This window comes from Taurulus bubalis (genome assembly GCF_910589615.1).
Source record: "Taurulus bubalis genome assembly, chromosome: 2".
Taxonomy (NCBI): Eukaryota; Metazoa; Chordata; class Actinopteri; order Perciformes; family Cottidae; genus Taurulus; species Taurulus bubalis.
In genome coordinates this window covers 29,701,739-29,715,814 of record NC_136590.1, presented here as the reverse complement: position 1 = coordinate 29,715,814, position 14,076 = coordinate 29,701,739, and the positions used below count along the sequence as shown (strand labels likewise).

Here is a 14,076-nt window from a genome sequence, read left to right as displayed (position 1 = left end):
GTCCTCCCTCCTGCCTTGGCTAGTCTCCATGTGCCGGGCTCAGGGCCTTGAGAATGAATGGCGCCCGGCCTCTGCTCCGTCTTTGAAGCCAGCCAGGAATGCGAGGCCTCTTTTTTTTCTTCTTCTCCCCTCTTTCTCTGTTGTTCAGGCGGCCGGCAGCACTAGCAGCTATCTGCGGCAGTGAAATATTCCCTCCGCTGCGCTCATTGTGCATCGGAGAGCCGGACGTCATCGGCTGGCCAATCAGTGGCTCCCGCTAGGCAGCTTCGGGTCTCAGTGGGGGGAGAAGGGACTCGCTAGAAGCCTTCTCTCTAATATCTAGCTCTCCTGGTTACTTGGTCTGGTCCCTCTTTTAGAGGAAGAAAGATGTGCTGAAAGAAAAAACGTGGATCATTCAGCAAATACATATTGAAGTTGAAACTTGGAACACTTTTCTTTCTCAGATGGCAATTGAGAAGGTCAGCGACTTGGACTCAAAGTTTGGGTGAGTTTTACCTATTTATTTCTTGTCAAGTGTGCTCTCTAAACTTCCATTCACACCAGCCTGCAAGTGGTTAATCGCTCAGTGGCTTCGTAGCCATCTGCCTTGCTGCTGTGACTGTTGATCCAGTCCTTCCAACTTGTGTTCAGCTTTCCGGCTGTCATTGTTCAGCTCTCTTGTCTCCTGTTGTTGTGGTTTGCGTGTGAGGGTATTTGTCTGGGCCGGTCACCCTCTGCCTCAACCCCCCCACCCCTCTATCTCCTCTCTGTACATTTAGTCACTGCCTGTCCCCTCCATCACTTCCACTTGAGCGCTCCCCTGTTTGGGAGCCTCGCCCTCTCTTTTTGCAGAGGAAAGAGGAGGGCTGGAACCCCCTCCTACACACACACACACACACACACACACACACACACACACACACACACACACACACACACACACACACACACACACACACACACACACCACAGATCAGAAAGGCCTTCATAAACACATGGAATCCCCCTTAGTGCTGGAGTTTGAACGGCTCTTGGTAGGTGGATTTTCTGTGTATGCAAAACGACCACCTAGGATCATATTTGATTCGTTTCTTTCAGCCGGGCAACCAGACATGACAATACCGGCAAAGCGTTGGTCATTTGGACTGTTTTATAAGGAGTCTAAGTTAGTAAGTGGTCATTTACGTAAGGCCGTTTCTTGCGCTTTCATCAATGCTAAAGACCAAATTGAAATACTACAGTGCCCGAGTTGATTAGCTGGTTGGCTTATCTATGTTTTATTGGCAGCATTGACCTTTGTGTATGCATGACAGCCATGTAGCTTCAACTTGATGACATAGTCATGGAAAGGCATGCATGTCATGGGAGAGAAGACTGCATCTACCCTGTCATTAGAGTGCACCGTAAACATTAAACCTATCATTACCTTGCAGGAGATGGTCTCTGTACTGAAGATGAGTTTTGGGATAGGTTTTGATTGCAGCAGGGTTCTGTGTGTTTAGAAGATTGAATCTCTTTTAAGTTTTAAAATGCGGTGTACTTTTATAGTGAATAGTGAACTTGAGAAAAAAGTACTCTGAGTTTGAAGAAACCCAGCATAGACTGAAGTCACTAATGAAGTTAATTGGTTTCTGGCCATTAAAAAAGTTATCCGAGTCGAAACAAATTACCTGTAGATTGTGAGTGCTGCAGAAGCCTCAGTTTGAAAGGCCCAAAGACTATTCATTAAGTGGTATTTGCAAGTGTTGTATTGGTTGATATGACTTTACAGCAATCTGCAAAGCACTACAGCATCTTGCACACTTGCTTGTATAGTTAAGTGTTAGTTTAATCTCCCCTAAATGTTTCTGTCCCAAGAGCAATAAGGGTAAAGGTAGAAAGGTCTTTGCACGTTGCAGTTCTGTATAACAAGGCATTATACATCCATCACATGACTAATCCTCCCAGATTTCTGTTGCTCCATATGGAATTCCTGACATATTTTCATGTGTGTTCTACAACGTGCACCGCCAACCTCAAGGCAGTTAATTAGGGGCCACGTTGATGCAAAATGGTAGACAAACTCATTGAATTGGTAGTTGACTGTTCTGACCCACTAAACCAAGCTGCAGTAAACTGTGTGAGCTGTGAAACGTAAAAATACGCAAAATATCGTCTGAGAGCCAAAAAAAAAAGATTTGGCTCTTAACAAGTAAAGCAGTAAAATAAAAAGAAAGTATGATAGAAAAATATACACAATGAATGAAAAAAAAAAATTTTTAATAGACTTTACTTCATAAAAGATTTAAACATGAAGTAAAAATATTGGTGCTGCCAGGTTCCAGCACCTCCACTTTGCTGGGTAGGCTTGAACAGTTTTCTACTGGGGGCAAGAAAAAAAATCTCGAGGTACATTACTTGTCTTTGCAATTTATAACTGGTGGAGCATAATCCTTTACTCAAGGAATTTGACCTAGAAATACCAAGCAAAGATTTTTCAGTGGTGACGAACTGTTTTCTGGAATCTTAATAGTGTTTGAGCAGATGGAGAGTTCGCATACAGCGAAGATGAAGTATGAAGGTGTTTATTATTGTATATGGTGATGTGGCTGTGTCCGCTATTAACATAGTGGACATGCCAAGTTGATTATCTAATACAAACATGTGTGTTTGTGTAAAGCTGTGATGCCGTTGCAAAGCAGTCAAAACAGCTATGCAATGGTATGTTTGTGGAGACCGCACAAACCCATGTGATGGATTGAGTATCGGTCAGTCATTCTCTGTTTGAACACACATTTTGTCTAACCTTTACAGGTTAGACAACATTAATCCAGAATCCTGAGTTAAGAATTGATGTTGATAACAAATTTGTTCTGTGTTTGTGTTTCCTCCCCCAGGAGCTACTGAGTGTACGAAAGGAGGAGGCACGAGGGGAGGCACGAAAATGACCTAAATTGCAACAAGCGTGACGGACAACCTGATGCAAATGTGTCTGTGGTAATTTTCCCAGTTTCACCCACAAGGAAGACACATGCATCAGTGCACATACCCGTACGACATATTTACAAACCCTGCCCTGCCCTTCGCCCCAGTCCTCCATGGATTCCTACAACTTGCACTTTGAGAGAATGAGCAACGTGGACCTGCATCCTCTGAGCCTGCCTGTCAGCCGGCTCTCCCCAGCCAAGTCCAACAGCAGCATTGCCGACCAACTTGCCCACCACCAACACGGCAAAGGAGACTCTGCATACAGCTCCTTCTCTGGCGGGTCAACTGCCCCGGACTACCCCTCTCCTTTTCACCCAGACGACCTTCAGTCCAGCTCCTTCAGTCACTATGCTGATCTTAAGTACGTAAAATCCCTTTACCATCCGACCCAGGTTCTGCAGTCTGACTCAAAGACCATGGACCAGCTCTATCGCTCTGTGGAAGCTATCTCACAGCAGTATCGCAACAATACCAGCACCAATGTAAACCACCACAACCTAAACGGCTATGACAGTCTCTATACCAACAACAAAGCGCTCTCTAAAAAAGAGGGGCGATTGGGGGCTCCATCGCAAGGTGCTTACCCTCCTGTCCATCCTCCTCCAGTCCCAGCACGCTTGGATAGTTTTATAGCCACAAAAAACTTGGAAAACAGCAGGGTCCACCATCAAGGTACTGAGTTCCAACCCCAGCAACCCCAGCCTCAAAAACAGCCCAAACCCCTCAACCGACTCCATCCACAGTCCCATGGTCTGAATACCCAGAAACCTGAGACGGCTAACCCAGACACAGGCAAATCAAGCTCACATTCTGACCCAGTGTACTCAGTTTGGAGAGGCTCTCAACAACAACTGCCACAGGCCCAACAGCCACCAAGCTACCGCCCCCACCTCCAGGCTCATGATCAGACCAGGGCGCCGTTGAACCCAGAATGCATTTTCATCACTGATTGCAAAGCTGCCTCTGAGCAGCAGAAGTCAACAAACATTCTCGGCCGATCACCTCCGCGAGGCACAAGCCAGCCTGAGCACCTGAAACTTAGACAGCCCTCAAGCAGTGGTGGATGTAATGGAGACCATCCCAACAAGTCCATTGGTAGCAGTAGCCATTTTGAGAGTCAGCGCAAAAGGGCGCACTCAGCTCATGATTGGCTTGGTTCAGAGCCAACTCGAGCTGCCAGCCCCTGGAATGCTGGTCAGAGTTTAATCAACAGCAGCATCCAGCATAAAGGTCAGTTCTACTTTGTCACAGGAATGTGTAAGTCTGAATCTGGAATGAGGACCCACTCCGCCTCTGTGTGTGGGTCTGAGGCTGGGAGCGAGAGCTCCACTGTGTTGGAGACACACCAGTTAAGAGAAAAAGAAAGATGCCACAGCACAATGGATAATTTGTTTAGACCTCTTCAAGAGCGCTCTCGCTCTTCCAGTGGTGTGATCCCAGATGAAAGAGATACTTTCACTTCCCAGAGCAAGGACCTTTCCTTCAGAATCCACGACCAGGAGAATCGCAGACTATCTTACATCTCGACCCAGTCCTCTCGAAACTTTGATGCCTTGGAAGAAACCGACATGATTCAGAATCGGGATATTGGGCGCCACACTGCCAACAACCCCATATTCTACTGTGGACCTGACAGGAACTGTCCACCACATTCAACCAAACATACAAAGGAGGTCACCTCACTGATAAACAATGAACAGCCCAACTGCCACAAGAGAGAGGAGCAGGCAAAGAGAGGGAAACGACAGCCCTTGGGGGATGTAGCCAGTGAGAGGATAAACAAAGAAACAACCCCGCTTCTGTACCACCTCACTGGAGCCAGCAGGGCAGCGTTACAGCCTAAAAAGGATGCTGATTTCAGTGTAAAAGGCAATGAAGCAATCCTAAACAGAATAGGTCATGAAGACGTAGCTGTTGAAGATGAGAGAGCTTCACAAAGTGACACAAGCAGCAAAGATAGAGGGGAAGTTATCTCTGTTGCCTGTAACACTCTGGATGACTCCTTTAAAAAGTACTACAAAGAGAAGCTGAAGGATGCCCAGTCGAAGGTCTTAAGGGAGACGTCGTTTAAAAGGAGGGACCTGCAGCTTTCATGGCCACACCGAATCAGGCAAAAACCTGAGCTGAGGCCCACAGTGATTCACACTTTCTCCCTATCACAGGACTCTGAGACTTCCACAGATACACTCACTCCCTCTGTGACCTCTGAGGAGACAGAGAGGGGGAGCATAAAAGAAGAAGTCAGGGAGAGGCAGGAGGAGAGGGACGAAAAGACTGAAAAGGAAATCGGGAGACCAGTGAATGTGGCCCAGCCCCAGGTAGCACGCATCGGAGGGAGGAAGCGACTGACTCAAGAGCAGAAGAAAATGTGCTTCTCTGAACCAGACAAACTTAACCAGCTTGGTGGTGCCCCCATCCACTCTGCATGCCGCTCCTTTGGCAACGAAAGCGAGGGAGAGGAACGTTGGCCGGAAGGAGAGCAGGGACTGGTTGCAGCACGGAGGAAGATGTTTGAGACGAGAGGTAGAGCCCTTTCAGCCTCTAGCGCTTCAAAGAAAAACTTAAAACATATGCAACAAAAGGCCCTGGTGGAGTACATGGAGCGTAAGACGAGCCAGAAGGTGCCTGAGCCACAGCAACCAGCGCCCCAGATATCATCTCCATCCAGACAGAGGCATTCGCTGGGGGAGAAACCCTTCGATTGGGTTCCCAGGCCTTTATCAGGAAATCATGAAGACAAAAACACCAAGAAGAAACTCCACAGACCCCATTCTGCAGGCCGTATCCTTGATTCCTCCACCAGCTCCATCAGGTACGAAAGAGAAGCAGAGAAAGAAAACTTGTGATGTTTTTTGTTGCATGGATCAAATCGTTTACAATTGTATTTATATTCTCACGAAAACAGGTATGCCCAGTTCTTCTCAGCTCAGTCTTGTTCAGGCCAGTATGCGGGCCAGTTGAATCAACCCAGATGGAGGGAGAGCCACGGTCCATCTCAGGGGAAGTCTGCCTCAGTGGAGAGTCTCTTGGACCAGCCAGAACCACCTAGTTTCTTCAGGATCAGATCCACATCCACACCACATGTACTTCAGGTAAGTCTGTTCAGATTGAGACGATTAGAAATGTAAGACATGTTACTTTAAAGTTAGTGTCTGATAAGCTCTCATCACAAATATATGACATTTTAAATTACTATAAGAACAAGCCAGTCAGAAAAAAAAAATGTCAAAGAAAACAAGATGTGTATTAACCCTCTTCTGGCTGTAGTGTTTGACATTAATTTGATATACTTTGTTATTTAATTCAGAAGAATTTAAGTGTCTCCAGATTCAAGTGTAATTCATGTGTTACCTTTTGACTTTTCTTCTGGGTCTGTAGACACTGGACTACGAGGATGATCCATTACCAGTGGATACTATGGAAACCTGGCGGTATGTACCAGCACTGCAGACACAATGGGACATTTTTATTGGTTTTAGGTCAGGAGAGTATTAGGTCAGTGAGTGTGCGTTGCACAGACTATAAATCTCCACTTGATTCATTGTAGCACTGACAAGTCAACACCCACCTGCTCCAGCAAACCAGCATTCATTTTAAAAGATTAATGCATGGGCTGTAAAAGAAGAGTCATTGACTTAACCATTTTTAAGGAGTTTGTCTACTTCTCAGAACTACATTGTGATTTCTAGGAATATCAAATTGTTATATGTCTTTGAAGTAAAACGTTGCATGTGGATGATTCATTTGTATTTGCCTTTTTTAAAGAAGTTGCATATGAAAATGCTAGTTAAAAGTGTTGCTTTGAGCATTTTGGGTTTTCATTCAAAGTTCTCTCATTGTTTGTATAATTGATGGCTTTTGTTTAACATTTAAACACTGATTGTCAATGTCAGGCCCCAGACGAATGCCACTGAGGACCCCTTAATAAAGCCAGCTACAGAGGACTCATTAATAAAGCCAGCCCCTGAGGTCCAGCAGCGTGTCCGTGTGGTCGCACAGAGGGGGAAGTCCATGGAGGAGCTCGGGGCATCAAAGTTAACAAGACCATCGGCTATGAGTAAAAGTTCTGAGCAGCTAGATCAAGTATGGAGGGACTCCACTCAACCAGCAGGACCGGACGGAGACAAGAGGGGCATTTCTTTCTTTGTAGAAGCCAGAGAAGCCAAGGAGCAGGACCGAGGGAGGAAGAAACCAACTGTAACGGAGCAAGCGGGCAAGGAACCAGAGGTTGTTGGTCAGAAGAGCGCTCGGGGACAGACACAAAACCAAACCCAGAAAAAGTCTCTGTTGAAGGAGAACTCAGAACCAGGCAATGAAGCCGCAGTAGGAACAAAGAATTCAAGTAGATCCACCTCCCCGGCTTCCTGCTACTTTTCCCGGGCCAGTGTTCACTCTGGATCTCCTTGTTCTCACGGCCCGGTCACAGATGAGTTCAGGTCCAGTAGACCGCCCAGTGAGACTTCATCTGACCCACCTTCCCCCAGATGTCTAGAGACCAGTGAGAGGGAGATCAAATCCACCACCTCCACCCCCACCCAGACAAAGCCTCCTTGTGAAAACAGGCCGAGCTCCAGGTAAGATTAGACTCGATGTCAATGCAGCATTTGTTTCCTCCAGTTAAACGATTGAGCGAACTAAACTAAAATGACTCAAGGCATGATGTGTTTTTTTTCTGATTCTGCGTATTATATTTTTAACCATCGTTTGTTTAACTTCCAGTAGAGTTGGGACTTCTCTGTCTGTGACTGGATCAGAGAGAGAGCTGTCAGTGGATGAACCAAGCGGCGACGCCCTACAGCCTGACTCCAACCGCGAAGTGTCTTTGAGCTGCGGCGTCACCACAGATCCGTCACTGTGGATCCTCCGTCCAGAGGAAGAGATCAAAGACGAAGTCCAGACTTCACCACTGACAGACGTTTTTGACAACGAGTCCACGAGCTTGGCCCCTCCAACGCAGACAAGTGAAACCTCTGTGTCTTCCTGCACCTTCGTCTCTGACACAGACATCAGTCAGCAAGTGGAGGCGGAGGAAAATCCCGAAACGGAAGATGAGAAGTCGGGAAAAACCCAGGAGATGGAAGAGGAGAGGGGGACACCGGAGAGGGAGACGGAGAGCCTGGAGAGGCCTGCTGAGAGACCTCGGTGGGAGGAGCTGGTAGAAGTTATGGTCAAGGCCGACCAATCGCTGGCCAGAGTGCTCTTCCCGCTGGCCAATCGTCAGACGGCACTGATGCTGATGGAGCAGCTGCTGTCAGAGGACACACTGCTGATGGAGGAGCACTACAAGAAGAAACAGGAGCAGAAAGGAGCTACAGAAAGGTAAACCTCAATGTCCTGGAACACAACATTTAAATTAAACCGAGCTCTGGTAGTCACAAATACATTCCCAATATTATACACTATTCAGAGCATTTCACTGCCTTAGTTGGAGAAGACGGCACAACCCTGAGAGAATAGTTGTGAAATCATGAGAAATTAAGAATCCATTTAAAACTAGTTTAGAATCTAAATAGTGTTTTTAGTGCCAAGTTAATTAGGAGTCCTGGTTTGATGTTTCTCTATGAAACTAGATACTAGTTTGCAATGAGCAAAGAAACTGAGCTCCACCAGCTCCACTCTACCTTTTGTTGCATCACATGCATGGACACACCTGGCTATCGCCTTTCTGCTTGTGTAAGCAAAGTGAAGATACATAGAGAATGTGCAGTTGCATTTCGGCATTCTGTAATATGTAAACGGAGTAGAGTATGCTGCCTGTGAAGACACTATAAGTGGCACATTAACAGGGTGTAGAAGAGTGAGCTTGACCTAAACACATGTTTCTTTTTCCAGCGCTGAAATGGTCGAAGGGGCTGAACCATCGCCTTGTCCTTCCGCTCCTGACAGCCTTAAACCTCAGTGTACAGACCTGCAGAGCAAAGCCGACGTCACTAAGAAAAAGGTAATTATTAATTTGGGCAAAATAGTGGATGATCTTTGTCCAAAGTACCTCATAGCACAAGCAATGTGTATATTCCTATTATTTCAAACAATAAAAGATGTGTCTTATTCCTCATGACAGAGATGAAAGTGGTCTTTCACAGTTAAAACAGAAATAAAACATTTTGAATTAGCCTCAACATAACTAAATGAGACCTGCATGTTGCCCAAAATGTATACCTCTAACTAATAGTGACATAAAATGTTGCTAAAATAGTCAGAGATTTGCTGCATGTACATAAAAGACAAACTCTGTGTTGATTTCATATTGAAACCATGTGGTTGCTATTTGGTCTTAAATGGACTCCTTTCAGACTGCGATAGTTGTGCGTCTCTTATCGCATGATGTCCTGTCTGCCTCTTATCAGTATCTCCCACTTGCCTAATGTTTGGCTTCGCAGATAGCATCCTCCGCTTCCTGACTGCCTCCCACATTCACTCTTGTTACAGTATGCCTTTATTCTACAGTAAATATGAAATAATAAAATAAAATAAAAACGTGCTAATCCACTTATTTCCCCATGTGTATCTCTTCTGTAGCACCGTGGCCTAAAATCTCTTACACATCACCTCCTCTGCTTAACATTAACAGCGCCTGTTAGCGTCGTATATCAAGGAGCGTCTCTGTTCGCTGGAAGAGACGCGTGACGCCCTCCAGACCGAGATTCAGGAGAACGCGACCCACGGTGAGGCTCTGGAGGTGCTGGTCCGGGACCGCTGTCTGCCTGTGGAGCTAGAGAGGTACAAACTGTTCATAGGAGACCTGGAGAGGGTGGTCAGCCTGCTGCTGTGCCTGTCTGCTCGGCTGGCCAGGGTGCAGAACGCCCTGAGCACCGTGGACCAACACACAGATGCCGAGGAGAAGGTGAGGAACCCAAACCTTTTGCAAAAATTTGCCCTGCATGAGTGATTCATTAGTTTGTTGCTTAATTTATTTGTCAAAGTTGCATATCAGTCTGATGGTAATACACTTGCCAGCAGGGACTTTTATTTAGAAACTCTCCTTGTTGCCTGCGTTGAAGGCCCAAATCCATCTGCATTAACTAACATTTTTACATCCATTCTTTGGATTTTGTGTCAGTGCTGTGTTTTAGAAGACAATTTTTAAATACATACATTGTAGTTATTCTCATCTCACATCACACAAGGAATAAAAAGCATGGGGCCAAAGCATCACAATTTAAATCTGTTTAAAATGATATAAATCCAATCTACATGTATCAAAGCTGCTTGTTTCAGTGTCTTCTTCTCACTAGAGTGCTGGTATTGTGAATGAATTTTAAGATGTTTATGGCTAAAGGTCAACTGAATCAGTTCAATAAGATGTAATACAAATCTACTGTAATGCACCGTCCATTTGCACTCCTCTCTTTTCCCCTGACCTTGTTTACACATACTGTATGCACTAATTAATGTGAATAAAAGGGTAAATATGTCAGCGGGTGTTAATGTTATGTAACCTGACGGATGTCATTACTTACTGCAACTCATTTAGCGCTTCTGGTGAGAAAAGATGACCCCGAGTGTTCGAAGTGAGTGGCTGCTCCCATGGCCTCAGTTATACTCCCGTTCTGTTTACTTTAGAACAGCAAACACATGCCACTTGGAAAAGGTTTAAGGGCGATTTTAAAAGGGGTCAAGGTTTCTCACTTTGTGGAATTCAAAAAATGTTATCTGTGTGTGATTGCCATCATTTTTAGCTTATCTGTGTTTAAGCCAAACACTTTATCAGACGTTCAAAGATCATGATAGAAAAGCAGTTTGATTGGACTGCCCTTTTTAAATTGATACACTGAGAAATTGTTAATTTAAGTTTGCATCATGCTGCATCTGAGGTAGCGAGCATTCATTAAAATGTGTTTACTGTCAGTAATTAGGGTATTTAATTCAAGTATCATGAGTTGTGTCACAGGATCTGACTGGAGCTCTGTGCTTTGCTCTGTTTTCCCCTCTGAATATCCTGCTTCATTATGCGTGCCATTATTTACCGCGTCAATTTATATTTGCATGGATACATTCGATTTCTAAATTTATCCCTTAAAGGGAGCTTTGTCGGTTTGTCCATCTGTAAAAGCCTGGCTGAACATGCTGCATACTGAGGGCTTGTTAGAGGCTCATTTGTTTTCTCGCTGTTATCAGCAACACTAGTATTTACACTGACTCACCGAAACTCCGAGCCGGTTTCGATGACATTTATATCTACCCTGCCCTCTGTTGACATATGGTAAAACTGCACCTCCTGCCCTGTGGTTGTTTGAAATGTGATCGTGCAAATTTCACAGCTCTCTATTACACCGAACAACTTATTACCTTTCAATTAAAACTAAAAATATGACCCAAAAAAAGGTTTTTGGACACATTGTTATTTACAGAATTATTTTTCTATTTTCCATCAGCGGTACTTTTTAAATTCTGTATTTGTTTGACTTTGCTCACAGCAGGATATTTACTTATCCATTTGATGTTATAAGCGTGGGTCTAGTGCTCTGCAGGGCACAAAGTCAACACCAGAATACGGTTCAAATTTAAGTCTAACCTTTTTAACTTTATCAGGTATAACTCATGGTCTTTATTCTCTGTCTCTGCTCTCAGCAATCTCTGGACAATCGCCACCGTCTGCTGTGCAAACAGAGGGAGGACGCCAAAGATCTGAAGGATAACCTGGACCGGAGGGAGAACCTGGTCTCCACCTTTCTGTCGCGCCAGCTGTCCGCCGAGCAGCTGCAGGACTATCGGCACTTCGTCCAGACCAAGGCCTCGCTACTCATCCGGCAGAAGGACCTGGAGGAGAAGCAGAGATTGGGAGAGGAGCAGCTGGAAGCCCTCTCCAACAGCCTGTGAAGGGAGGAGCAACAAAAAGCACACACTCCTCCCTTCTTTCCTTGACTTGCCCTGAAGGAGGATGGCTTATTAAGGAAGGCATGCAGATAGTTTTGGCTGTACTTGTCACGTGGATCATAAGTAGTCCTGGTGTCTAATACACTTTGCACTCTGTCCTTATTAAAATAGTTTGTCAGGGCTTCTGGGGGAACCTGCTGCTCCGCTCGTACGACATTGGCTGCACATGAGATGAGCAATAGAGACTGTTGAGACGAAAGCTTCTTGCTTTTCTGCCATCTACCGAAAGGTGCCCAGGACGCTCACCCAATCTCCGCCCATCGTGCAGTGTGCACCTGAATACTTTTTTTCCCCCAATGTGTCGCACATGTTTCCGTTGACTTTAAATAGAGAAATGAGGTGGGGGTTTTTTTCTGTGTGCCTTGATGTTGGTGTTGCTGTGGAATGTTTTCAATTAGAGCTGCTGTGTGGAAACCTTTGCGTCCCCTTAGCAATTCAGCAACTGTCCTTCACTTCGTCAATAAGATGGTAGTGCTGCAGCCCTGTGTCTGCACCTGTGGAAACCTATTATAAGCTTTAAGATTGTATTTTGACTTGCGAGAAGGCTTCAATGTAAGAGCGCAGTCTGAGGGGGGGGGGGGGGGGGGGGCAGTGTGCTGCGTCATGTCGGTGAAATATACAATAGACGTAGTCGATTTTAATCTTGTTTTGCGAATGTTTTACTTTTAAATATTTCTCAAATTAAGGCACTAAAAACCAAAAAGGGTGAATGGAAAAAAGCACTTTGTAATAATACATAAATGCACATTTCTTCAAATCAGATTCAAATAATTTCGATTGAAAGCCTTTCTCCATCCATCATTTAAACATCATTTATCTGCTTGGTCATTCATTTTAAATAGGAACGTTTTTTTAAACCGGTACATGATCACCATCAGCAACATTTAGGACTGTGTTGAAATACTTTTCAAGCTCATTTCATACTTAATGTTATTAAGTCTTGATGATTTCATGCTGGAACGGTTCCTCATAAGGAGGTGCTAAATCTCTTTAAAGAGGATTATAAGTAAGCAACAAATAAATCACTGAGTATTTTCTCCCAATGTCCCTTTTGTTGCAGAGGTGACACGTGATACTTGAAACACTTTCTTTATGAAAGAGGAAAGTCCACAATCTTCACTTCAGGTGTCTTAAACTAATTTTATCTTCTACCTCCTCTGTTCAGACCCTTTTTAGACAAATGTAACCTTTACGTTTATTTAAATATACAGTAGTTAAAAAAGACAGACTCTTGAATCAAATGACTTCCCCTTTACATTTTAAAGAACTTCAAATAAAAAAAACTGCATCTGTTTTTACAGTAATATTTAGCATTAGTTTTTACAGATAATTTCTTTGTACTGAATCTTCAGCCAGAGGCATCGAGGATGTGAGCTGTTGCTCTATGACGTATGTGTGCGTGTGTGCGTGCGCTTGAAATCATGACTGTCTTAATTTCATGTGTGTAGGGATTAGTTGTGGACCAGAAAGACAGAAGTCCTCTGGGTGTTTTCCGTTTAAGTTTTCAACAAAACTCCAATGAAGTCATAAAGTGATCAAAATGCTATCGTCCCCTGTTGACTGTACTGAAAAACAAAAATTGTGTATATAATATTTATGTTTTAATGACCACAAAGCGACAGAACATCATGAGCGGCCTCTAACCATAAAAAACAAACGCATTTACTCACTAACTCAAATTGTCAAAACGATAAACTAGAAATCTCTTATGTTGAAAGATCTTTTCAGTTTCTTCTGTTAAACCCCCCCCCCCCCCCAACCCTAACCCTAACCCCTACCGGCCCTGAGACATTTCTTTGGAGATTTACGGCCCCGTCCGTTTCCGTTTGCTAAACAAATGTATGTTTGTTTTGGCCTTTGTGCTGACGCGGGGCTGACGGGTTATAAAGACTCATGTTTTTCCTCGCAGCCTACTGAAATTCCTCAAGTATGCAACATTTTGGAGAAAGAGAGTCTTTGAGGGGGAGGAAAGTGCTCCCACAGAGGAGCGGCACTAATTTCAGTTCTTTCTGTGTGTGTGTGTGCATACTAACAAACCAAGTGACAGCTTCCCGGGTCATTTCTTGTTTCTGTCATTCAATCAAAGCTGTGTTCTGTTGAGGTCGCAGGAAAATGTGCCTGTTTTTGAAGAAGGATTGCATTTGTTTAGTTTGTTTCGAATACCGAATACATTGATACAAACAGAATCAGTTTCAAAGCCAAGCAAGAGAGACATGAAGAGAGTCCGAGCTGGTGGCATCAGAGCAGAGACAT

The 14,076-nt window shown here is 44.5% G+C and overlaps 1 protein-coding gene across 1 annotated transcript; it reads left to right on the top strand.

The window, feature by feature from the left end:
* Positions 1–3,056: 3,056 nt before the first annotated feature.
* On the top strand, positions 3,057–11,766 carry shroom1 (shroom family member 1; the record flags this gene model as incomplete). The annotated part of the gene is made up of 8 exons (XM_079237457.1): positions 3,057–5,758; positions 5,852–6,038; positions 6,325–6,377; positions 6,840–7,520; positions 7,666–8,265; positions 8,779–8,887; positions 9,518–9,790; positions 11,518–11,766. The coding sequence occupies 8 exons, from the start codon at positions 3,057–3,059 to the stop codon at positions 11,764–11,766; spliced, it is 4,854 nt and encodes a 1,617-aa protein (XP_079093583.1).
* Between the last annotated feature and the right edge of the window lie 2,310 nt (positions 11,767–14,076).